General features: G+C 56.3%; 1 protein-coding gene across 1 annotated transcript in view; it reads right to left on the bottom strand.

Moving 5' to 3' along the window:
* Window positions 1–22,645, bottom strand: part of LOC134750594 (protein Skeletor, isoforms B/C) — a 40,067-nt gene that overhangs the window by 13,261 nt on the left and 4,161 nt on the right. The window contains exons 3-14 of the mRNA XM_063685796.1: window positions 22,474–22,622; window positions 21,842–22,075; window positions 21,135–21,242; window positions 20,865–21,047; window positions 13,038–13,131; window positions 11,965–12,111; window positions 10,637–10,772; window positions 7,807–7,984; window positions 4,800–5,040; window positions 3,875–4,040; window positions 3,368–3,556; window positions 2,817–2,955 (exon numbers count right to left, since the gene is read on the bottom strand). Coding sequence (XP_063541866.1) covers window positions 2,822–2,955; window positions 3,368–3,556; window positions 3,875–4,040; window positions 4,800–5,040; window positions 7,807–7,984; window positions 10,637–10,772; window positions 11,965–12,111; window positions 13,038–13,131; window positions 20,865–21,047; window positions 21,135–21,242; window positions 21,842–22,075; window positions 22,474–22,622 — 1,959 coding nt within the window. The 3' untranslated portion in view covers window positions 2,817–2,821. The remainder of the gene's footprint in view (window positions 1–2,816; window positions 2,956–3,367; window positions 3,557–3,874; window positions 4,041–4,799; window positions 5,041–7,806; window positions 7,985–10,636; window positions 10,773–11,964; window positions 12,112–13,037; window positions 13,132–20,864; window positions 21,048–21,134; window positions 21,243–21,841; window positions 22,076–22,473; window positions 22,623–22,645) is intronic.

Genomic DNA, 22,645 nt, shown 5'->3' with positions numbered 1-22,645 from the left:
CCTTCTTGTTGAGGTTGCGCTTGTCCTAATGAAGGAACACTGACCTACACTACAGCCTCGCGGCGGCGACGAGCGCTCCCAGCAGCAGCGGCGCCAGGCTGGCGCCGGCGAGCGCCGCGCCGTTGCCCTTCTTGTTGAGGTTGCGCTTGTCCTAATGAAGGAACACTGACCTACACTACAGCCTCGCGGCGGCGACGAGCGCTCCCAGCAGCAGCGGCGCCAGGCTGGCGCCGGCGAGCGCCGCGCCGTTGCCCTTCTTGTTGAGGTTGCGCTTGTCCTAATGAAGGAACACTGACCTACACTACAGCCTCGCGGCGGCGACGAGCGCTCCCAGCAGCAGCGGCGCCAGGCTGGCGCCGGCGAGCGCCGCGCCGTTGCCCTTCTTGTTGAGGTTGCGCTTGTCCTAATGAAGGAACACTGACCTACACTACAGCCTCGCGGCGGCGACGAGCGCTCCCAGCAGCAGCGGCGCCAGGCTGGCGCCGGCGAGCGCCGCGCCGTTGCCCTTCTTGTTGAGGTTGCGCTTGTCCTAATGAAGGAACACTGACCTACACTACAGCCTCGCGGCGGCGACGAGCGCTCCCAGCAGCAGCGGCGCCAGGCTGGCGCCGGCGAGCGCCGCGCCGTTGCCCTTCTTGTTGAGGTTGCGCTTGTCCTAATGAAGGAACACTGACCTACACTACAGCCTCGCGGCGGCGACGAGCGCTCCCAGCAGCAGCGGCGCCAGGCTGGCGCCGGCGAGCGCCGCGCCGTTGCCCTTCTTGTTGAGGTTGCGCTTGTCCTAATGAAGGAACACTGACCTACACTACAGCCTCGCGGCGGCGACGAGCGCTCCCAGCAGCAGCGGCGCCAGGCTGGCGCCGGCGAGCGCCGCGCCGTTGCCCTTCTTGTTGAGGTTGCGCTTGTCCTAATGAAGGAACACTGACCTACACTACAGCCTCGCGGCGGCGACGAGCGCTCCCAGCAGCAGCGGCGCCAGGCTGGCGCCGGCGAGCGCCGCGCCGTTGCCCTTCTTGTTGAGGTTGCGCTTGTCCTAATGAAGGAACACTGACCTACACTACAGCCTCGCGGCGGCGACGAGCGCTCCCAGCAGCAGCGGCGCCAGGCTGGCGCCGGCGAGCGCCGCGCCGTTGCCCTTCTTGTTGAGGTTGCGCTTGTCCTAATGAAGGAACACTGACCTACACTACAGCCTCGCGGCGGCGACGAGCGCTCCCAGCAGCAGCGGCGCCAGGCTGGCGCCGGCGAGCGCCGCGCCGTTGCCCTTCTTGTTGAGGTTGCGCTTGTCCTAATGAAGGAACACTGACCTACACTACAGCCTCGCGGCGGCGACGAGCGCTCCCAGCAGCAGCGGCGCCAGGCTGGCGCCGGCGAGCGCCGCGCCGTTGCCCTTCTTGTTGAGGTTGCGCTTGTCCTAATGAAGGAACACTGACCTACACTACAGCCTCGCGGCGGCGACGAGCGCTCCCAGCAGCAGCGGCGCCAGGCTGGCGCCGGCGAGCGCCGCGCCGTTGCCCTTCTTGTTGAGGTTGCGCTTGTCCTAATGAAGGAACACTGACCTACACTACAGCCTCGCGGCGGCGACGAGCGCTCCCAGCAGCAGCGGCGCCAGGCTGGCGCCGGCGAGCGCCGCGCCGTTGCCCTTCTTGTTGAGGTTGCGCTTGTCCTAATGAAGGAACACTGACCTACACTACAGCCTCGCGGCGGCGACGAGCGCTCCCAGCAGCAGCGGCGCCAGGCTGGCGCCGGCGAGCGCCGCGCCGTTGCCCTTCTTGTTGAGGTTGCGCTTGTCCTAATGAAGGAACACTGACCTACACTACAGCCTCGCGGCGGCGACGAGCGCTCCCAGCAGCAGCGGCGCCAGGCTGGCGCCGGCGAGCGCCGCGCCGTTGCCCTTCTTGTTGAGGTTGCGCTTGTCCTAATGAAGGAACACTGACCTACACTACAGCCTCGCGGCGGCGACGAGCGCTCCCAGCAGCAGCGGCGCCAGGCTGGCGCCGGCGAGCGCCGCGCCGTTGCCCTTCTTGTTGAGGTTGCGCTTGTCCTAATGAAGGAACACTGACCTACACTACAGCCTCGCGGCGGCGACGAGCGCTCCCAGCAGCAGCGGCGCCAGGCTGGCGCCGGCGAGCGCCGCGCCGTTGCCCTTCTTGTTGAGGTTGCGCTTGTCCTAATGAAGGAACACTGACCTACACTACAGCCTCGCGGCGGCGACGAGCGCTCCCAGCAGCAGCGGCGCCAGGCTGGCGCCGGCGAGCGCCGCGCCGTTGCCCTTCTTGTTGAGGTTGCGCTTGTCCTAATGAAGGAACACTGACCTACACTACAGCCTCGCGGCGGCGACGAGCGCTCCCAGCAGCAGCGGCGCCAGGCTGGCGCCGGCGAGCGCCGCGCCGTTGCCCTTCTTGTTGAGGTTGCGCTTGTCCTAATGAAGGAACACTGACCTACACTACAGCCTCGCGGCGGCGACGAGCGCTCCCAGCAGCAGCGGCGCCAGGCTGGCGCCGGCGAGCGCCGCGCCGTTGCCCTTCTTGTTGAGGTTGCGCTTGTCCTAATGAAGGAACACTGACCTACACTACAGCCTCGCGGCGGCGACGAGCGCTCCCAGCAGCAGCGGCGCCAGGCTGGCGCCGGCGAGCGCCGCGCCGTTGCCCTTCTTGTTGAGGTTGCGCTTGTCCTAATGAAGGAACACTGACCTACACTACAGCCTCGCGGCGGCGACGAGCGCTCCCAGCAGCAGCGGCGCCAGGCTGGCGCCGGCGAGCGCCGCGCCGTTGCCCTTCTTGTTGAGGTTGCGCTTGTCCTAATGAAGGAACACTGACCTACACTACAGCCTCGCGGCGGCGACGAGCGCTCCCAGCAGCAGCGGCGCCAGGCTGGCGCCGGCGAGCGCCGCGCCGTTGCCCTTCTTGTTGAGGTTGCGTTTCGGCCGGTCCACCACGAAGATACGTCCGCCCATACCTGCACATACAGCATTTGTTTACTCTACTCTAAATAGGTATCCTTTTTTTTCCTGGCCGATTTAAATGTCCCACTGTTGGGCAAACGCCTCTCCCCTCCCATCTTTCTGCATCGTTTTCAGAGCGTATCCCGCTTCCGGCAGTTTACGCGCCTAGAAGATTTTTAGAAATAGAACATAGCGCCTAATTTTTCGCGATCGAGTCCCGTCGTTGTGAATAATAATGAATTTCCAAAAGTTGACTTTAATCTAATTTCGATTGCGTGTTTATTTGTTACCTATTCACTAAGTTTGATGATAATCCCTCGATTAGTTGAAGTTGTGTGTCTGCGCGTATCACTAACGATTTATTTGCTTTTTTCCTCAACATAACATAAACACGATGTATAGTTTCACGATCACGACAAGACTCACCGGCGTGCGTGAAGGAGTTGTAGTACACGAGGTCGGGCCAGGTGTCGTTGGGGGCGACTTGCAGTTCCGCGGCGGGTCCGGCGGCGCAGCTCCACTGCAGCGTGCGGTTGAAGGCGCGGAAGGTGGCGAAGTCGGACGCGCGTCGCGGGTCCGCACCCGCCGCGTGGGACGCCAGGCACAGGGGGCCCGCTGGACAACGATATTAATACCATTACTAGGTAACTATTCAAATAAGTGTTTTGACACTTTTGACGAACAATCTCATGGTGAAAAAGCGAGGTGGACTTGAAGATTGCGCTTCATCCACCACCTTTGTTTATTGACCCAGAAATGAACAGGAAATTGTCAGTCAGATTCAGAATCTTTATCTTTAAACATACAATAAAGTTTACATGTCAATATCTTCTAAATAGCTATTTTATATAAGTCAATGTCGGGAGTCAATTGTCAGAGTGGTGAAATAAGTTTCAGGAGGATGTCCTAACCTGACGGTCACATTCACATTACCTGCGGTGGCAGTGAGGCGGCCCCGGCGCGTGTAGTGCACCCCCGCCAGCACCCGCACGGCGCGTTGTGCGGCCTCGGGCAGCTGTTCGAGCCCGCCTCGCGGGTCCACCGACACGATCAGCGGGTGGTACTCGTGCGCCGAGTGCGGGTTGTTGCCGCCGAACACCTGAAATACATGTTCATTGTAAATAAATCATAGAAAAAAGATCCGTTTTATAAGTAAATGAATGGAAAAAGAAATGAGGTACAAACAGCAACACTCCTAGCTGTACATCGGTAGACCTTATTATAAAAGGCATTAGGAGTGTGGGCGATGGTACCTACAAACAAAGAAAAATAATAAACTTGGAAAATTAGAGCACAAATATTGAGAATAAAGATTTAATTTAAATTCTAATTTCGGGTCTAAGAAATAGTAAAAAACGGGGTCCCTTTGTTTGACATAATTATTGTAAGTCATAGTGTAATGATTGTCATATTATCATTAGTCATAATTCTGAAACCGTTAACTTTTCAGGATTTTCCTCGGGTTATCCTATAGATAGGTTAGGTTAGGTTTGTTTTATGGCAAACGTGAAAAGTTACGCGTTTCTGAGGAAAACCAAATTATGACTAATGATAATATGACAATCATTACATTATGACTTTCAATAATTATGTCAAACAATAGAGACCCGGTAAAAACATGTGGCTCAATCTTTTATCTCATAAAACAACATTATGATAACTATTGCCTATTCCAATCTCTTAGGGCCCGTTTACACATTGATTAGTATTTAGTGCAAGTTCATCGATCTCGACTTAGTAAAACGACCGAATCACGAGTTTTGTTCGCCTGAACGTCAAAGCGGACACGCACTACAAAGTTTGGTCGACATTCGACAAGTGTATATGATGGTTTGACATTTGAACAAAAGCTTTTCACCTTAAAAGTATAGTGCAGTCCCCTCCGTATCTGTAGATCAGGCGCGAGCTGGCCGTTGACGTACCACGCGAGGGGAGCCCCCCCTCCCCCTCCCCCTTCCCCGGCCGCTCCCCCCCCGGCGGCTCCCCTCCCCGCCACGCCCCGCGCGCCCCCCGCCGGGCCCGGCGAGAACGAGAACACGCGCAGCGCCGGGTCGAACAGCTCCGCCGTCTCCCACGGTGTGGGCGCTGACGAAGAGCCCCTGACAGAAAAACATTCCAGATATTATTTTTTTGCGGCAAAACAGAAGAAAAAAATATTTTTAGCTAAAAATTGCGATAGTCTTAACTTAATATTATAGGACATTCTTACACAGATTGACTAAGTCCCACGGTAAGCCCAAGGAGGCTTGTGTTATGGGTACTCAGATAACGATATATATAATATATTATAAATAATATTGTCTTCGGTTACCGCGATAGTTACTCAATTTAGGAGGGAATTAAATCTTCTCGGGTCCGTGGTGTAGGGTTGGAGCCGGCATAGTTTATTTTTATCGCGTATATATATATATCTTTACTTGAAAAATAATTATAGTGTATAACTAGCCTTATGAACCGATTTTGCATGTACAACCAGCCTTAAAGTTTGTAGTCTATGATTGTTCATTATTTTAGTATGTGGGTATTTTTGCATTTTGTAATTTTTCCTCAGTCACCCGTTGACCACGAACGCTGTAAAGAGTTCGAAACGTCGGGATGTATTATAAATTCAATATACGCGATATAATCCGTTTTCATAGTTTTATTTCATATTATAAATACTTAAATACATAGAAAACACCCATGATTGGGGAACAAATATCTGTGCTCATCACACAAATAAATACCCTTACCGGGATTGGAACCCAGGACCATCGGCTTCACTGGCAGGGTCGCTAACACCCACTAGGCCAGACCGGTCGTCTAAAGTAAGTCTTGAATTAATTATTAACCAAGAAATTCTATATAACCCTTCTCATGATTATACAAAACATGATTGTAGGTACAAAGTCGAAAAGAAACCGCATTCGACTGCGTCTAATCATAGTGGCAACTCGTCGACGCCTTACATTTCATTTAAATAATTAAATCACCTCGTCCGAGGTAAATAATAATAGTAATTAATAGGTTAATTTTAATATAATTTTGTAAATTTCATTTAAAACACTGAAGTGTATTTTACATTTATGTATACATTTTTAAATATATATTTATTTAAAAACATACAAAACGTCAAATTAACCTATGAATACAAATAATTACATGAAGTAACTATTAGTCAACCCCGTTCATTATCGCTCTCGGTGCAAAAGTGCCCATAATGCTCACAGCATTGCCCCGCTGGATGGCTAGGAACGATTCGGAGCGGGGGTCCTCTCCCTTTTGTCTAAGTCGACGGCCTATGTCACGCACAAATTGTTTTGCGTCATCGCCCCAGCAGCCCGCCGTTTCCACCGCAAAAGGGACGAAAATATACCCCGAGCCCAATGGAGCATATATAGTTTTGGCGCTTCACCGCCTGAAGTAGCCTGAGACTCGGCCGCGGCCGCGCGTGCGGTGCGACGGATGTGGTGATGTGCGAGGCGGCGAGGTGCCGACGCACGTGGCGTCCCAGACCAAGCACCGTCCTCTCTCCCGCGGCACTAAAGTTAGGCCATCAGGCCGCTTGCCGACCGTGCGACTTAGACCCGGAGGCTCGAGCACGGATGGAACGCCCGCTGACCTGAGCGCCCTCCGGACCACGTCGTTCAGGGCATGGTGACGCGGATGCCTCCCGACGCATCGCCGGCAACTCAATGCATGATGCCGTCAGCCCCCACCGTGGAACCGCAGATGCATACGTGTGGTTGACATAGATCGCAGCCCAGACGGAGAGCGACGGACACCCGCAACGAGTCACCGTCGAGTAACGTGCCCAGTTGAGGGGAGGGTAACGCCTGCAGCCAAGCCCCCGATTTTGTAAAGTGCATTTGGACGGTTATAAGGCAGAATTTTCTAAACACACAATTATTACTTAGTCACGGACACATACGAGTAGATAGTATTATCTTATCGCTCACTCGTTCGATCTATTCGTACCAGCTCTCCTGAAATCTAGTGTAAGCCGTTCGCATAAAAAAACCGCAAATCGATGTACAGGTTAGCCGTTTGGCACACGCATACTACAGGTCAAAACAAATTTTTTGACCCGCAGTTCCTAAAAAAAAATCCCTTAGGCCCCTCTTTCTAGTGGTAAAACATTTTTCTTTGTATGAAACAAAAAAACATTTTTTAAAAACCTATCGCGTGTGGTATTATACGAAAGTGCTTTTTGAGGCGATTCCAAAAATGATGTGATATATTGATATTGTGTGTCAAAAACTAAACAAACTATACCAGCTGATGAAAAGGCGCAGTTAAATAGTTAGAGGTATTTTCCGTTGGATATTACGTATCATTTTATGATTTATATGTTCCGTATCCGCAGTACAGTTCCATGTTCCATAAGTCTCGTAAAATAGGTATTGAACTAGAACTGTGTCACTTTGTAAAATAAAAATAAAAAACAATGAAATTATGTATTTTCAAAATTGCTTTCTTGGGGCTAGATATGAGGATATCACGTATGATTTGTACAAAAAAAATTAGCCACGTCGTATCTGGAGGAGCCCAAACTTGGTATGTTTTGAAAATTCTTTATTGTTTATTAAAAATAAAATGGCTGAAATGTAATTATGTGGTGTTTTTAGAATCGACTAAAAAAATCGCGCAAAAAGCCGTTTCGTATGATACCACACACAATAGGTTTTTGAAAAAAACATTTTTTTTTTCCATACAAAAAATATGTGTCAGCACTCCCCTCCTAAGGGATTTTTTTAGGAACTGCGGGTCAAAAATTTTGTTTTGACCTCTAGTATGCGTGTGCCAAACGGCTAAACTGTACATCGATTTGCGGTTTTTCTTTGAAATTGGGGTCGAGTGGCTTCCACTAATCATCTTATACTTACACGCTGAACTCCACGCAGTCGTCGGCGGACTGGTCTGCAGTCTGCGAGATGTTGAGCGCGACGTCGACGCGCGGCCAGAGACGGTGGAACGTGGGCTCCTCCTCGGCGTCGAGCGCCCCCACGGCCCACACCACGGACATGGGCTTGTCCGTCACCCACTCACGGTCGATCGGCTCCGCTGAAACAATTCAGTTAGTCCTTTATTTAACAAGCCAATAACACTTTCAATTCTGTTGTTTAACGCCACCGTGCCAGCGCCACGCGTCATAAACTCCTAAGGCCCAGCCATACAAGCAATAAAATTGGTATCTACAGTGTATGAAACAGTTTTTTTTTTGCATGGAACAAAACAAGGTACATAATAATGGTAGAAGAGCCGGCAGTAAAGTTTCGAACCAACGTGATACCGCGATGAGATGCACAATGGTTTCCCATAAAAGTGATGCTAAGTCCGAATTTGATAGTCTGCCACGGCGGAACTTGCCGAAAGTACAAAAAAGATAGCCACTTCCGGTGCGAAAAAGGGGGGGTCATTTAACCCATCTGATACTGCAATAATAGCTATGGCATCAGTTAGAAATTTACTGGTAGATACAGAAAAGCGAAATCTGCCAGTATGATTCCTGCCTGCCGGCTCTCCAACCATAAGGGTTCTAAAAATTCAAGGGCCAAAGTTACAAAACGAAACAAAGTCGAGTTTTGTAAAGACCCGAGAATTTTAAGACCTAATTTTGTACCGTTGCACACAATATTTTTTCTAAGACAGCTGAAATTTGAAATAAAATCAAATTAAATATTGGTTTTTAATACAGTTGCTCAAAAAGTGCTACTTTACGTAGCTGTTTAGCGTGCGGAAAGTTGTTTATGGCGAACTAGTGCTTTTTACTTTTCCAGCTGTTTTAAATTTATTTTTGACCGTAGTAGGCTAAAAAAGAGAGTTCCAGCGCACAGGGGGAGGGGTGGGGAGAGGGGCCACACCGCCAAGCCACGCCCCTTTGGCCCCCAAGCCACGCCCTTTTGGCCCAAGTCGCTCCCATTTCGGCCACGCCCCTTTTAGTCCCAAGCCACGCCCCCCTTGGCCCAGGAATTGATGTTTGTACAACTTCATTATTTTTCGACTGATGATGATGATGTTACAAGATTAGTTTCGAATTCCTTGTTGTTTTTCTTATTTTTTTGCAACTGTATTAAAAAACGTCGTTCGAGACACGTGCGGAAATGTCATTCTTCACTCGTCCCGGTACTCGTGAAGTAATGACATACTTTCCGCACTAGCATCGAAATGTACTATTGTAGTACTTAGTAGATCTTTGCCCATGTCAGAATTTAAAAAAAAATAACGGGCATAATATTGCATGAATATCTTCCTAAGAACACTGCTGTTAGGATCCTATGACACTACACCGGGGCCCCGCGCGCCGCGCCACGCTTCTTATGAAGTTGATTGTGATCTTACTGGCAGTCATTAATCTACAAATAAGTTTGCTGGAGTAGAAAATGATAGTTACTTCAAGTAGGCATATTACAACACGCTTATGAACGTCAAATAAAACTACGCCGGCTCTAACCCTACACTTCTGACATCGCCGAAGCGTCTACCTAAACCGGTGTTTACCTACTCTACTCTACTCTACGTACCCACAGGCTATTTAAACACACGTGTAGGATACCAGGATGGCGTAGTTTTCCTTAGCTATTGCAGACTTACACAACACACCCCGTACACAAGGAAATCCAGACGCGGAAATGGCATTGGATTGGGCATATCCTCAGGAAATCTGACACCCACCTATCCAAAGTGGCCCTGACCTGGAAGATGCGCGCGCGGCAAGCGGAAACATGGTCGCCCTAAATCTACTTGGCGTCGTTCTGTGGAGCAAGAGCTGGGTGTATTGGGGACGGGGTGGGAGGAGGTTACCCAAGCTGTCCAGGACCGAAGTCAATGGAAGAACAAGATTCGAGCCCTACACCCCAGCACGGGGTAACAGGAAAAGAAGAAGAAGATTGCAGACTTATGCACTGTAACGCAGATTTTATGAATAAAAAGCTGACGAACTAATAAGACCTGAGCTTCTGAGTAGAGGTTGTCTGTTGGGAGTGTTGGGTATCTGAAAGGCATTTTGAGCATGACTTTAAGAACCGAGCCGAGCGCAGAGCTCTTTCGGCCACTAAGATAGTAGTTTTTGCAGCTCTTCAATTAAAAAGATACAATTTAAATTACTATATAATTTATATTTAGTAATTTAATGTTATTACTACAGTAGGTTAGTAGGTAGTTACCTTCCGCTATAGAAGCGCATATTATTCGCAGTGACGATCAGCCGTGAGATTCAGAGAGAACAGTACAGCTGCCAAGTTTATTGCACTTTTAGCACCACCCAGGGGTCACGTGTAGGGTAGCGGTGGGTAACTTCCTACGGACGTGGTGCAATATCGGATGTGGAGAACCGGAACAAACTATCCGTCACATGGTGCTGGAATGTCCTAACACCAAATTCGGTGGCAACTTGGAAGAGCTCAAGACCTTGACTGGGAAAGCCGTGGATTATTTTAAGGATTCTAGTTTTAAATTTTAATTTTATAATGCAGTGACATGTAGAGATATGGCATACGATAAATAAAATAAAATAGAAGCGCAATCTGAGCTATCAAAATCATGTCAAAATCGCTGCCAACTTAACTTGGCTTAACTCTAACTAATTACAGGGCTGCAGGGTCCGCCTGTATATAGGTGACAACGGTGACGCCATCTGTCCGGGAGGCGGTGAACACTCGGTCGGAGTGTAACGCCCCGCCACTGTCGTGACCTATAGCTACAGTAGGTACTCACAGGGCTGCAGGGTCCGCCTGTAGGTGACGACGGTGACGCCATCTATCCTCGAGGCTGTCAACACTTGGTTGGAGTCTTGCGCCCCGAGCCGCTCGTCGCGACACACGCCGCGCCACTGTCCTAACACTTGCACGCACTGCAATATAGGATTAGGATTTCAGGTTATCAGATCCGATACTATACTTTAAATAAAGTATTCAAATTCGGAATTCCATTGTAGAATGGGACACCTATTGTTATATGGGTTTAAGAAAAGATTATGGAAATTATGTAAATCGTTTTGCAGTAAGTTACGATCGTCTGGATTTCGTATGACTCTGAAAATTTTCGTGTCGTCGGCATATAAAAGCATGTATGAATTCTTGATACATTCAGTGGTATCTTTTAGGTACAGGACAAATAATAAAGGCCCCAAATGGGAACCCTGCGGTACAACTATCGTTATAATATATACAGACGGGTGCTAGAGCGGTGATGCTGTAGTCGGTGGCGCGTCCGTGCTGGTACTTGGGTTCGAAGCTGGCGACGGCCACGTCCGCGCCCTCCATCTGCACCGGGTGTCCCCTCCCCCCTCCACACCCTCGTGTATCGTTATATACCGACCGGTGCTAGAGCGGTGATGTTGTAGTCGGTGGCGCGTCCGCGCTGGTACTTGGGTTCGAAGCTGGCGACGGCCACGTCCGCGCCCTCCATCTGCACCGGGTGTCCCCTCCCCCCTCCACACCCTCGTGTATCGTTATATACCGACCGGTGCTAGAGCGGTGATGTTGTAGTCGGTGGCTCGTCCGTGCTGGTACTTGGGTTCGAAGCTGGCGACGGCCACGTCCGCGCCCTCCATCTGCACCGGGTGTCCCCTCCCCCCTCCACACCCTCGTGTATCGTTATATACCGACCGGTGCTAGAGCGGTGATGTTGTAGTCGGTGGCTCGTCCGTGCTGGTACTTGGGTTCGAAGCTGGCGACGGCCACGTCCGCGCCCTCCATCTGCACCGGGTGTCCCCTCCCCCCTCCACACCCTCGTGTATCGTTATATACCGACCGGTGCTAGAGCGGTGATGTTGTAGTCGGTGGCGCGTCCGCGCTGGTACTTGGGTTCGAAGCTGGCGACGGCCACGTCCGCGCCCTCCATCTGCACCGGGTGTCCCCTCCCCCCTCCACACCCTCGTGTATCGTTATATACCGACCGGTGCTAGAGCGGTGATGTTGTAGTCGGTGGCTCGTCCGTGCTGGTACTTGGGTTCGAAGCTGGCGACGGCCACGTCCGCGCCCTCCATCTGCACCGGGTGTCCCCTCCCCCCTCCACACCCTCGTGTATCGTTATATACCGACCGGTGCTAGAGCGGTGATGTTGTAGTCGGTGGCACGTCCGCGCTGGTACTTGGGTTCGAAGCTGGCGACGGCCACATCCGCGCCCTCCATCTGCGACCGCGTGCTCGAGCCCGAAATCCCGAACGCCATGTACTCGTTATCGCCGATCTAAAAACAAACGAAGACCAGTTGTATTTATTTTACAGAAACAGTTCATTATACTCTCCATTAGGCCTTCAAAAGAAGGTAAATTCAGTCATTTGCCTATTAGTTATTCTGTGCATTTGCCTCCATTTGGTGTGCTGCTAAAGACACAGAATAACTAATAGTACTACCGTACAGAAAATTCACTCCTTCACAAAAGCCAGATTTAGGTACAAAATTATACCTACACTCGCCGCCTGCAAGCAAAATTGAAACTTATAACCGCGCACGAACCGTGAATCTTCTTTGCGCGCCGCAGTTTTATGACCGAGCTGCGAGTGTCGGCACGGGGTTGTCACGCCACAAGTTTTTGTACCTATACCTACTGATTTATTCTTTTTAAGATAAATATTTATGTAGGAATTACAAACGTAAACATAAAATTTTTAGCCGGAGATAGTATGTCTGATTCTCACGGAAGTATGTATGCCACAGAAGTACTTATTCCTTTGAAAATATGTCGGTCAATATAGTCCGTAATTTAAAAAGAATGTTTTTTCTGCTTCCTTGTTCTTCCGTTTATTCAGACATCCGTAAAGCTTTATCTTTTATACAGATTAGATCGCGATTTAGGTTTGGAAGCCATTGCGTATTTTCAATTTTGCGCGAGCGGCAGCCCACTGCTATACACCTGCCCGGGCGGTGCGCTGGCCAAATATACCTAAACTGCGCAGTGACACCCCCCTGCTAAAGAGCAGTGATAATCGTGTCGCTCTAATGCCTCTAATCTCTAGTTCCCGCTCCACAATAGGATGAAAGAGGCCCACCATTGAAGGGGCGACACTAGCCTAGTTCACCCAATTCAAATGAAAATCATCAGCCGTCGACAACGTAGGACAAAATGGTACTGTTAAAGGTACCTATAACGAGACAGTGTGTGGGTGGGATACCTTGCCGGCGAGTTGTATTGTGAGCTGGACACCGAACACCTCCCAGCTGACCTGCAGGTCGCGGTGCAGCTGGCGGCACGACGGCAGCGTCGACCTAAACACAAACACATTAGTTATTCAACCATCAAATAATAAAATACTTACATACGTACCAATGAGTTATATACATTGTTTCCATGCTACATATAATAATTCATAATTTATTTGCATATTAATCATGTGGTGCAAAACAGATATTACATTAGGGTAAGTTCACACATGAACCCTGTTAGGGCACAGCAGCACGGAGGCGAGTGCGCGTCGCGAGGTGGCGTCCCACACGGCGAGCCAGCTGATCGTGAACAGCGTGTGCGGCTACTCTACATATGGCTCTACAGTGACCTGTGCGGGTGCAGGGTGGTGAGCGCCGGGGGCACGTTGGGCCGCTCGGGCAGCAGCACGGAGGCGAGTGCGCGTCGCGAGGTGGCGTCCCACACGGCGAGCCAGCTGATCGTGAACAGCGTGTGCGGCTACTCTACATATGGCTCTACAGTGACCTGTGCGGGTGCAGGGTGGTGAGCGCCGGGGGCACGTTGGGCCGCTCGGGCAGCAGCACGGAGGCGAGTGCGCGTCGCGAGGTGGCGTCCCACACGGCGAGCCAGCTGATCGTGAACAGCGTGTGCGGCTACTCTACATATGGCTCTACAGTGACCTGTGCGGGTGCAGGGTGGTGAGCGCCGGGGGCACGTTGGGCCGCTCGGGCAGCAGCACGGAGGCGAGTGCGCGTCGCGAGGTGGCGTCCCACACGGCGAGCCAGCTGATCGTGAACAGCGTGTGCGGCTACTCTACATATGGCTCTACAGTGACCTGTGCGGGTGCAGGGTGGTGAGCGCCGGGGGCACGTTGGGCCGCTCGGGCAGCAGCACGGAGGCGAGTGCGCGTCGCGAGGTGGCGTCCCACACGGCGAGCCAGCTGATCGTGAACAGCGTGTGCGGCTACTCTACATATGGCTCTACAGTGACCTGTGCGGGTGCAGGGTGGTGAGCGCCGGGGGCACGTTGGGCCGCTCGGGCAGCAGCACGGAGGCGAGTGCGCGTCGCGAGGTGGCGTCCCACACGGCGAGCCAGCTGATCGTGAACAGCGTGTGCGGCTACTCTACATATGGCTCTACAGTGACCTGTGCGGGTGCAGGGTGGTGAGCGCCGGGGGCACGTTGGGCCGCTCGGGCAGCAGCACGGAGGCGAGTGCGCGTCGCGAGGTGGCGTCCCACACGGCGAGCCAGCTGATCGTGAACAGCGTGTGCGGCTACTCTACATATGGCTCTACAGTGACCTGTGCGGGTGCAGGGTGGTGAGCGCCGGGGGCACGTTGGGCCGCTCGGGCAGCAGCACGGAGGCGAGTGCGCGTCGCGAGGTGGCGTCCCACACGGCGAGCCAGCTGATCGTGAACAGCGTGTGCGGCTACTCTACATATGGCTCTACAGTGACCTGTGCGGGTGCAGGGTGGTGAGCGCCGGGGGCACGTTGGGCCGCTCGGGCAGCAGCACGGAGGCGAGTGCGCGTCGCGAGGTGGCGTCCCACACGGCGAGCCAGCTGATCGTGAACAGCGTGTGCGGCTACTCTACATATGGCTCTACAGTGACCTGTGCGGGTGCAGGGTGGTGAGCGCCGGGGGCACGTTGGGCCGCTCGGGCAGCAGCACGGAGGCGAGTGCGCGTCGCGAGGTGGCGTCCCACACGGCGAGCCAGCTGATCGTGAACAGCGTGTGCGGCTACTCTACATATGGCTCTACAGTGACCTGTGCGGGTGCAGGGTGGTGAGCGCCGGGGGCACGTTGGGCCGCTCGGGCAGCAGCACGGAGGCGAGTGCGCGTCGCGAGGTGGCGTCCCACACGGCGAGCCAGCTGATCGTGAACAGCGTGTGCGGCTACTCTACATATGGCTCTACAGTGACCTGTGCGGGTGCAGGGTGGTGAGCGCCGGGGGCACGTTGGGCCGCTCGGGCAGCAGCACGGAGGCGAGTGCGCGTCGCGAGGTGGCGTCCCACACGGCGAGCCAGCTGATCGTGAACAGCGTGTGCGGCTACTCTACATATGGCTCTACAGTGACCTGTGCGGGTGCAGGGTGGTGAGCGCCGGGGGCACGTTGGGCCGCTCGGGCAGCAGCACGGAGGCGAGTGCGCGTCGCGAGGTGGCGTCCCACACGGCGAGCCAGCTGATCGTGAACAGCGTGTGCGGCTACTCTACATATGGCTCTACAGTGACCTGTGCGGGTGCAGGGTGGTGAGCGCCGGGGGCACGTTGGGCCGCTCGGGCAGCAGCACGGAGGCGAGTGCGCGTCGCGAGGTGGCGTCCCACACGGCGAGCCAGCTGATCGTGAACAGCGTGTGCGGCTACTCTACATATGGCTCTACAGTGACCTGTGCGGGTGCAGGGTGGTGAGCGCCGGGGGCACGTTGGGCCGCTCGGGCAGCAGCACGGAGGCGAGTGCGCGTCGCGAGGTGGCGTCCCACACGGCGAGCCAGCTGATCGTGAACAGCGTGTGCGGCTACTCTACATATGGCTCTACAGTGACCTGTGCGGGTGCAGGGTGGTGAGCGCCGGGGGCACGTTGGGCCGCTCGGGCAGCAGCACGGAGGCGAGTGCGCGTCGCGAGGTGGCGTCCCACACGGCGAGCCAGCTGATCGTGAACAGCGTGTGCGGCTACTCTACATATGGCTCTACAGTGACCTGTGCGGGTGCAGGGTGGTGAGCGCCGGGGGCACGTTGGGCCGCTCGGGCAGCAGCACGGAGGCGAGTGCGCGTCGCGAGGTGGCGTCCCACACGGCGAGCCAGCTGATCGTGAACAGCGTGTGCGGCTACTCTACATATGGCTCTACAGTGACCTGTGCGGGTGCAGGGTGGTGAGCGCCGGGGGCACGTTGGGCCGCTCGGGCAGCAGCACGGAGGCGAGTGCGCGTCGCGAGGTGGCGTCCCACACGGCGAGCCAGCTGATCGTGAACAGCGTGTGCGGCTACTCTACATATGGCTCTACAGTGACCTGTGCGGGTGCAGGGTGGTGAGCGCCGGGGGCACGTTGGGCCGCTCGGGCAGCAGCACGGAGGCGAGTGCGCGTCGCGAGGTGGCGTCCCACACGGCGAGCCAGCTGATCGTGAACAGCGTGTGCGGCTACTCTACATATGGCTCTACAGTGACCTGTGCGGGTGCAGGGTGGTGAGCGCCGGGGGCACGTTGGGCCGCTCGGGCAGCAGCACGGAGGCGAGTGCGCGTCGCGAGGTGGCGTCCCACACGGCGAGCCAGCTGATCGTGAACAGCGTGTGCGGCTACTCTACATATGGCTCTACAGTGACCTGTGCGGGTGCAGGGTGGTGAGCGCCGGGGGCACGTTGGGCCGCTCGGGCAGCAGCACGGAGGCGAGTGCGCGTCGCGAGGTGGCGTCCCACACGGCGAGCCAGCTGATCGTGAACAGCGTGTGCGGCTACTCTACATATGGCTCTACAGTGACCTGTGCGGGTGCAGGGTGGTGAGCGCCGGGGGCACGTTGGGCCGCTCGGGCAGCAGCACGGAGGCGAGTGCGCGTCGCGAGGTGGCGTCCCACACGGCGAGCCAGCTGATCGTGAACAGCGTGTGCGGCTACTCTACATATGGCTCTACAGTGACCTGTGCGGGTGCAGGGTGGTGAGCGCCGGGGGCACGTTGGGCCGCTCGGGCAGCAGCACGGAGGCGAGTGCGCGTCGCGAGGTGGCGTCCCACACGGCGAGCCAGCTGATCGTGAACAGCGTGTGCGGCTACTCTACATATGGCTCTACAGTGACCTGTGCGGGTGCAGGGTGGTGAGCGCCGGGGGCACGTTGGGCCGCTCGGGCAGCAGCACGGAGGCGAGTGCGCGTCGCGAGGTGGCGTCCCACACGGCGAGCCAGCTGATCGTGAACAGCGTGTGCGGCTACTCTACATATGGCTCTACAGTGACCTGTGCGGGTGCAGGGTGGTGAGCGCCGGGGGCACGTTGGGCCGCTCGGGCAGCAGCACGGAGGCGAGTGCGCGTCGCGAGGTGGCGTCCCACACGGCGAGCCAGCTGATCGTGAACAGCGTGTGCGGCTACTCTACATATGGCTCTACAGTGACCTGTGCGGGTGCAGGGTGGTGAGCGCCGGGGGCACGTTGGGCCGCTCGGGCAGCAGCACGGAGGCGAGTGCGCGTCGCGAGGTGGCGTCCCACACGGCGAGCCAGCTGATCGTGAACAGCGTGTGCGGCTACTCTACATATGGCTCTACAGTGACCTGTGCGGGTGCAGGGTGGTGAGCGCCGGGGGCACGTTGGGCCGCTCGGGCAGCAGCACGGAGGCGAGTGCGCGTCGCGAGGTGGCGTCCCACACGGCGAGCCAGCTGATCGTGAACAGCGTGTGCGGCTACTCTACATATGGCTCTACAGTGACCTGTGCGGGTGCAGGGTGGTGAGCGCCGGGGGCACGTTGGGCCGCTCGGGCAGCAGCACGGAGGCGAGTGCGCGTCGCGAGGTGGCGTCCCACACGGCGAGCCAGCTGATCGTGAACAGCGTGTGCGGCTACTCTACATATGGCTCTACAGTGACCTGTGCGGGTGCAGGGTGGTGAGCGCCGGGGGCACGTTGGGCCGCTCGGGCAGCAGCACGGAGGCGAGGTGCGCGTCGCGAGGTGGCGTCCCACACGGCGAGCCAGCTGATCGTGAACAGCGTGTGCGGCTACTCTACATATGGCTCTACAGTGACCTGTGCGGGTGCAGGGTGCGTGAGCGCCGGGGGGCACGTTGGGCCGCTCGGGCAGCAGCACGGAGGCGAGTGCGCGTCGCGAGGTGGCGTCCCACACGGCGAGCCAGCTGATCGTGAACAGCGTGTGCGGCTACTCTACATATGGCTCTACAGTGACCTGTGCGGGTGCAGGGTGGTCGAGCGCCGGGGGCACGTTGGGGCCGCTCGGGCAGCAGCACGGAGGCGAGTGCGCGTCGCGAGGTGGCGTCCCACACGGCGAGCCAGCTGATCGTGAACAGCGTGTGCGGCTACTCTACATATGGCTCTACAGTGACCTGTGCGGGTGCAGGGTGGTGAGCGCCGGGGGCACGTTGGGCCGCTCGGGCAGCAGCACGGAGGCGAGTGCGCGTCGCGAGGTGGCGTCCCACACGGCGAGCCAGCTGATCGTGAACAGCGTGTGCGGCTACTCTACATATGGCTCTACAGTGACCTGTGCGGGTGCAGGGTGGTGAGCGCCGGGGGCACGTTGGGCCGCTCGGGGCAGCAGCACGGAGGCGAGTGCGCGTCGCGAGGTGGCGTCCCACACGGCGAGCCAGCTGATCGTGAACAGCGTGTGCGGCTACTCTACATATGGCTCTACAGTGACCTGTGCGGGTGCAGGGTGGTGAGCGCCGGGGGCACGTTGGGCCGCTCGGGCAGCAGCACGGAGGCGAGTGCGCGTCGCGAGGTGGCGTCCCACACGGCGAGCCAGCTGATCGTGAACAGCGTGTGCGGCTACTCTACATATGGCTCTACAGTGACCTGTGCGGGTGCAGGGTGGTGAGCGCCGGGGGCACGTTGGGCCGCTCGGGCAGCAGCACGGAGGCGAGTGCGCGTCGCGAGGTGGCGTCCCACACGGCGAGCCAGCTGATCGTGAACAGCGTGTGCGGCTACTCTACATATGGCTCTACAGTGACCTGTGCGGGTGCAGGGTGGTGAGCGCCGGGGGCACGTTGGGCCGCTCGGGCAGCAGCACGGAGGCGAGTGCGCGTCGCGAGGTGGCGTCCCACACGGCGAGCCAGCTGATCGTGAACAGCGTGTGCGGCTACTCTACATATGGCTCTACAGTGACCTGTGCGGGTGCAGGGTGGTGAGCGCCGGGGGCACGTTGGGCCGCTCGGGCAGCAGCACGGAGGCGAGTGCGCGTCGCGAGGTGGCGTCCCACACGGCGAGCCAGCTGATCGTGAACAGCGTGTGCGGCTACTCTACATATGGCTCTACAGTGACCTGTGCGGGTGCAGGGTGGTGAGCGCCGGGGGCACGTTGGGCCGCTCGGGCAGCAGCACGGAGGCGAGTGCGCGTCGCGAGGTGGCGTCCCACACGGCGAGCCAGCTGATCGTGAACAGCGTGTGCGGCTACTCTACATATGGCTCTACAGTGACCTGTGCGGGTGCAGGGTGGTGAGCGCCGGGGGCACGTTGGGCCGCTCGGGCAGCAGCACGGAGGCGAGTGCGCGTCGCGAGGTGGCGTCCCACACGGCGAGCCAGCTGATCGTGAACAGCGTGTGCGGCTACTCTACATATGGCTCTACAGTGACCTGTGCGGGTGCAGGGTGGTGAGCGCCGGGGGCACGTTGGGCCGCTCGGGCAGCAGCACGGAGGCGAGTGCGCGTCGCGAGGTGGCGTCCCACACGGCGAGCCAGCTGATCGTGAACAGCGTGTGCGGCTACTCTACATATGGCTCTACAGTGACCTGTGCGGGTGCAGGGTGGTGAGCGCCGGGGGCACGTTGGGCCGCTCGGGCAGCAGCACGGAGGCGAGTGCGCGTCGCGAGGTGGCGTCCCACACGGCGAGCCAGCTGATCGTGAACAGCGTGTGCGGCTACTCTACATATGGCTCTACAGTGACCTGTGCGGGTGCAGGGTGGTGAGCGCCGGGGGCACGTTGGGCCGCTCGGGCAGCAGCACGGAGGCGAGTGCGCGTCGCGAGGTGGCGTCCCACACGGCGAGCCAGCTGATCGTGAACAGCGTGTGCGGCTACTCTACATATGGCTCTACAGTGACCTGTGCGGGTGCAGGGTGGTGAGCGCCGGGGGCACGTTGGGCCGCTCGGGCAGCAGCACGGAGGCGAGTGCGCGTCGCGAGGTGGCGTCCCACACGGCGAGCCAGCTGATCGTGAACAGCGTGTGCGGCTACTCTACATATGGCTCTACAGTGACCTGTGCGGGTGCAGGGTGGTGAGCGCCGGGGGCACGTTGGGCCGCTCGGGCAGCAGCACGGAGGCGAGTGCGCGTCGCGAGGTGGCGTCCCACACGGCGAGCCAGCTGATCGTGAACAGCGTGTGCGGCTACTCTACATATGGCTCTACAGTGACCTGTGCGGGTGCAGGGTGGTGAGCGCCGGGGGCACGTTGGGCCGCTCGGGCAGCAGCACGGAGGCGAGTGCGCGTCGCGAGGTGGCGTCCCACACGGCGAGCCAGCTGATCGTGAACAGCGTGTGCGGCTACTCTACATATGGCTCTACAGTGACCTGTGCGGGTGCAGGGTGGTGAGCGCCGGGGGCACGTTGGGCCGCTCGGGCAGCAGCACGGAGGCGAGTGCGCGTCGCGAGGTGGCGTCCCACACGGCGAGCCAGCTGATCGTGAACAGCGTGTGCGGCTACTCTACATATGGCTCTACAGTGACCTGTGCGGGTGCAGGGTGGTGAGCGCCGGGGGCACGTTGGGCCGCTCGGGCAGCAGCACGGAGGCGAGTGCGCGTCGCGAGGTGGCGTCCCACACGGCGAGCCAGCTGATCGTGAACAGCGTGTGCGGCTACTCTACATATGGCTCTACAGTGACCTGTGCGGGTGCAGGGTGGTGAGCGCCGGGGGCACGTTGGGCCGCTCGGGCAGCAGCACGGAGGCGAGTGCGCGTCGCGAGGTGGCGTCCCACACGGCGAGCCAGCTGATCGTGAACAGCGTGTGCGGCTACTCTACATATGGCTCTACAGTGACCTGTGCGGGTGCAGGGTGGTGAGCGCCGGGGGCACGTTGGGCCGCTCGGGCAGCAGCACGGAGGCGAGTGCGCGTCGCGAGGTGGCGTCCCACACGGCGAGCCAGCTGATCGTGAACAGCGTGTGCGGCTACTCTACATATGGCTCTACAGTGACCTGTGCGGGTGCAGGGTGGTGAGCGCCGGGGGCACGTTGGGCCGCTCGGGCAGCAGCACGGAGGCGAGTGCGCGTCGCGAGGTGGCGTCCCACACGGCGAGCCAGCTGATCGTGAACAGCGTGTGTGCGCCCGGCAGCGTCAGGCGCACGTCCGCGCCGCGGTACGCGGGGATCGGCTCCAGGCTGTACACATACACATGGCGCTTTAGACTTTATCACATAAACCAATGTAAACCTATGTACATATATGATGTAGAGTAGTATACTCACTATCCGTACTCGTCGGGCAGCTTGAAGCCGCGCGCGCTGGGCTGCGGGCCGGCGCCGGCCCAGAAGTACGCCTCGCCGCCCGCGCCGTCGTACCGGAACTCCGGTACCCTGCAACACACCACAAACCGCTGCCATCAGGAGTATTCCATTAAAACTTCCTCCTACTTTAAAAAGGACATCACATTGCTGGAAAAAGTACAGCGAAGAGCAACGAAAATGGTTGCTTCATTGAAGGAGACGCCATATGAAGAACTGCTTCAGGAACTAGGTCTTACAACATTGGGGGACAGAAGGAAGCGAGGTCATCTTATTGAGACATACAAAATCTTGTCTGGACACTACAATTTTCCAAATATTAAAGACCTATACATATCGAGCCAGAATGTAAAGTTGAGAGGACACTCTACGAAATTTGTCAAACCCCCGTGTGCAGCAACCCTAGGAAACACTTCTTGCCGGATCGTGTGGTAAATATGTGGAACTCTCTACCAGAAACTGTTGTTAGTGCACCGTCAGTGAACACTTTCAAAAATAGACTAGATACACATTTTAGAACTTTGAAAAGTGCAAAATAAAATACAAGTGCTCGATATACACGCATCAGCTCCAAGAGCTGCTAGTGTATCAAATAAATAATAAAAATAATAATAATGTACTATTTCACTTCAAAAATCGCTCGTACATGTAAAAATGTGTGGTGCACTCACAGGATAGTTTTGGCGTCGAGCAGCTGCAGCGTGGCGCTGGAGACCCCGGTCCCGGCCAGGGTCGCGGCGGTCTGCGGCGCCGGCGCCTCGAACTCGTCCGGCACGTACGCGTCGCCGAACGCGTTCTGCGACGCGATGTCGTACACCGCGAACCACTTCAGCCGCGACACGCGCTTGCCCTCCGGCAGCGAGATGCGCACCTCGGCGTTGTAGTACCGCTCCAGGATGTTGGTCCTGTACGATGTATAACCAAGAAGTAGTCTATCACATAATAAAATACTCATTAACAAAGCTTAAAAACACAACAAACTATGAATCCACTCTCCTGACTCAACCATAGATAGAGTCAGTGGCAGGGCAAGACCAGGTGTCGGCAAGGTATGTACATATATGTAGGGAGGCCCTCTGGTGGCGGAAGAAATAACGAATAAATTTTTAATTTGCGTAAGTTATACGTATCTGAGGCCCGCCCACGCCCGCCCCACGCCTAGCGCCGCCTCTGTATAGAGTATTGCCAATGAAATCAATGTATGTAATGTATGGCTTTGCTATGGGATATGCTTGCAATGTTACTGCCAAATCAATGCAAGCTTAGCATGATCGGACTCTATTGAAGTCTATTTTAAACATACTTGCCGTGTTCATCAGGCACAATGAAACCTTGTGGACCGGGGCGTGCTGAGTCACCAGCCCAGAAGAAGGTGTCGTCCCCTGTGCCATCATAGTTGAAGTTGACTAGCAGCAGCCTCCAGTCATCCACCGCATACACCTCTCCCGTCACCTGCAGACAGACCTCACAACTCA

Source organism: Cydia strobilella, chromosome 20 (genome assembly GCF_947568885.1).
Source record: "Cydia strobilella chromosome 20, ilCydStro3.1, whole genome shotgun sequence".
Classification (NCBI taxonomy): domain Eukaryota; kingdom Metazoa; phylum Arthropoda; class Insecta; order Lepidoptera; family Tortricidae; genus Cydia; species Cydia strobilella.
Note: the sequence above shows the minus strand (reverse complement) of the source record. Positions and strands in the feature narration are given on the sequence as shown.